The sequence below is a fragment of the Nymphaea colorata genome, chromosome 1 (assembly GCF_008831285.2).
Source record: "Nymphaea colorata isolate Beijing-Zhang1983 chromosome 1, ASM883128v2, whole genome shotgun sequence".
Taxonomy (NCBI): Eukaryota; Viridiplantae; Streptophyta; class Magnoliopsida; order Nymphaeales; family Nymphaeaceae; genus Nymphaea; species Nymphaea colorata.
The window spans coordinates 41,459,319-41,462,342 of record NC_045138.2 but is presented as its reverse complement, the minus strand read 5'-3'; the positions used below and the strand labels follow the sequence as shown (position 1 = coordinate 41,462,342).

Genomic DNA, 3,024 nt, shown 5'->3' with positions numbered 1-3,024 from the left:
GCTTCGTGAAACATACCATCTCTTCCATCAGACCACCTTCTCCTTCATTAAGAAGGAAGAGAAATTTCAAGGAGAACAAAAAGAGAACACGGAGAGCCGAAAGGCGGCCGTGTGATGATGGTTTCCAAGTTATAGAGAGATCTACATGTGCACGTAATACACACTGCAATTACACAGAAATATCGAACTGCTTGACCACGTAAATAGTTGCAACAAAAATGGGTTGACAAGTTCAAACCAATCGAGCAACCTAACCCCTAAAAAATGGAAAAGGAGAAGAAATTAAACAGTTGAAGCCCTTGTCAACCACGTCCGTTGAATATACTACACCCGAATCGTATCATCTGCATTCATCAAAAATTTATATACCTTGTATATTGTTCTTAACTGGCAAATTAAGGAGAAAAGAATCTGTACAACCCAAGCTCATGTTACATCCTGTTTCCCTAATATCAACATAACTCCCACACAACAATCAAAAGCAAACTAAAGCCCCGATAGAAAGACACTTGGGGTTGGTAAGATTAATTCGAATCTGATATATCTTCAATTATCATCCACTTGAATGCTACAATCCCTCTGATTCTCATAATTCCCGATCGTTTTCATCAAAATGGACCCCCAATACGTTATCTGCAAGTTGATTTAACCAAATATGTGACCTGCCCACAAATGAACCGAAAAAGCAATGGCCACAATTGTTATCATAAAGTCGTCTGCCAAGAATTCGCTTCCTTCCTTTTCAGAATTGGCTTCGATTTCACGTATCACTTCTCTTCAAATCTGTGTGTAATTGTCTAAAAGCGGTTGAGCGCTACTTTGAATCATCAGCCATGCTGGATGCGTGCCTTGATCAAAACAAGTAGCAACGGACAGTTTGCAGGAGGAGCTATGAAGGTATGGCGGTGGATGATGAACCGGGTTAGAGAGAGGAAGGAAGAGAGGAAGAGTTAGTGGACTTCAAGTTCCTAGTCGTAGACCTCCCCCCTGCATCTCCTATCCAAGAAGAAGGCACAGGGCGAGCTGCACCTTCCAAACTTCCTCCGACTGAGGCCGGCGGTGGCTTCCGTGATGGTCTCGAGCTTAGGCGACCAACCCTGGTTCCTCGACCCCACCAACATGGTGTACTGTCTCTGGAGCTCCGGGGAACTGCAGAGCGTCCCGCCGGCAGCCGCGGCAGCCTCGCCGGCCTTCTTGAGCACGCCGACGATGAACTCGGGGCACACCTTGATGGCCCTCCTGCCGTCCGACCCCTTCACGTACTCGAACGGACTGTCGCCGAGGCTCCAGATGTTGTGGTGGTTGAGGGAGGAGGTGGTGGGAGAAGAGGCGAGGGAGGCGAGGGAGGAAGCCGTGAGGAGGACGCCGCAGTCGAATCGGTCGACGGGAAGGACGAAGTAGGTGTTTCCGGCAGGCAGCACGTCGGAAAGGTCGACGGGGGTGACGCGGCGGCCGATGAAGAAGGACTCCGCGTGGTAGACGTTGCAGTCGGGGTGTTCCACCATGACATCGCTGGCCGGCTGGTCCCCCTGGAGCACCCTCGCCTTTCCGTCCGCGAAGATGAGTCTGACCGTGGAGGCGGAGGCGGCCGACACCGGCGACTCCGAGCCGTTCGGCAGCGGGTGAAAGCAAGGAGATATCGAGTTGCCCATATAGGTCGAGTACACTTAGAGACCTCTACTAGAGAGAGAGAGAGAGAGCAGATGGGTGGTGGTGGCGAAGGCTGGAAGCTGATGTTGCCGGAGATGGCAGCCGGAATTAGGGCGTTAAATAAGGGGGGAGGAGGAAGGGGGCGTGTGGAGGAGAGTGGTGGTGGGTGGCAGAGAAAGGGCAGGGAGATTATATGTGGGCTGTGCTGAAAAGAAGTCGGTGGTCAGGGGAGACGGCGTTGAATTGATTTTGGTGTAGAGAGAGAGAGAAGAAAGGGTCAGAGGTAGCAGATTTGCAGTTCATGATCAGCAGTAATGCCATTCATGGTTTTGACAATTCTGGGTCGTCTTGAGATGACGCAGAGAAAGGGAGAGGCGATAATATTTGCGTAAGCAAAAAGAGAAATAGAGAGATTATTACTCATTGACTTCAGAGGCATCGTAAGGTTGATGCTTGGTGAGAGATGCCACGAGAGTTACAGGCATTAAAGGTACGACACATTAGAGAGAGAAAGAGATTATATATATATATATATAAGAGCTCATTATCTATGTGATTAGATGATATATCTAAGTAGCCAGTGCTTTTAATTCATTATATATATATATATAGACGTGGAGGAATGGTTTGCATGTATGTCATGGAGGAGAAATTGTGCACCCTCGCTCTATTTCCCGTATATTCATTCCATGTTCCTTACATCTTTCAGGATAAGATCCAATGTTGCTTTTCTGAATATTCCAAGTACCAAAATAAAGAGAAACTTCTACAAAAGGACTTGAATATGTACTTTGTGCGATTAATTACAAATATTTTCCCATCAACTAAAGCTTATAAGTCGTAAATATGCCATGCACGAGCAAAAATTCAAGTATTATACGTGTTTTTATTAATATTGAAATTTATTGTTGCTAAGTTTTTAGGTGCATTATTTTTGAGATTTCCCTTGAATACGTGCTCGATTGAATGATTTTGTGACAAGCAATTATTGTCACGAAAGTTAGGAGAAATGCGCCTTTGGGGAATCCAAAGGACGCAGTGCGATTGCAAGTCAATGAAAACGATGCTGATGGCCTTTGTCCCACGCATCCTGGGAATCATTTTCACGCTTCTTTTTGTTAGTGGGGAATATGATTCCCAAGCAGGCAAGTCTAATTTGGCCGCGAATTCCTCCTTATTTAATGCAGTAGGACTCAGTTGCTGGGCTTGGGCTTGATTGTCCACATTCATCTCTTTTTCACCCTGTCCGTGTCGTTATAACTCGTAGTTCAAAGCATCATCTACCGTCGCTGCATCATAAACTGTCGCTAATGCTACTTTATGACCTCATATTTTTAATTTTTAACAATCAACCAAGTTAGGCATATTTGGGTA

The 3,024-nt window shown here is 46.1% G+C and overlaps 1 protein-coding gene across 1 annotated transcript; it reads right to left on the bottom strand.

Moving 5' to 3' along the window:
• Window positions 1-316: 316 nt before the first annotated feature.
• On the bottom strand, window positions 317-1,913 carry LOC116267215 (uncharacterized). Its single transcript, XM_031648825.2, has one exon. It carries the CDS (start codon window positions 1,650-1,652, stop codon window positions 969-971), a length of 684 nt encoding a protein of 227 aa, XP_031504685.1. The 5' UTR covers window positions 1,653-1,913; the 3' UTR covers window positions 317-968.
• Window positions 1,914-3,024: the final 1,111 nt, after the last annotated feature.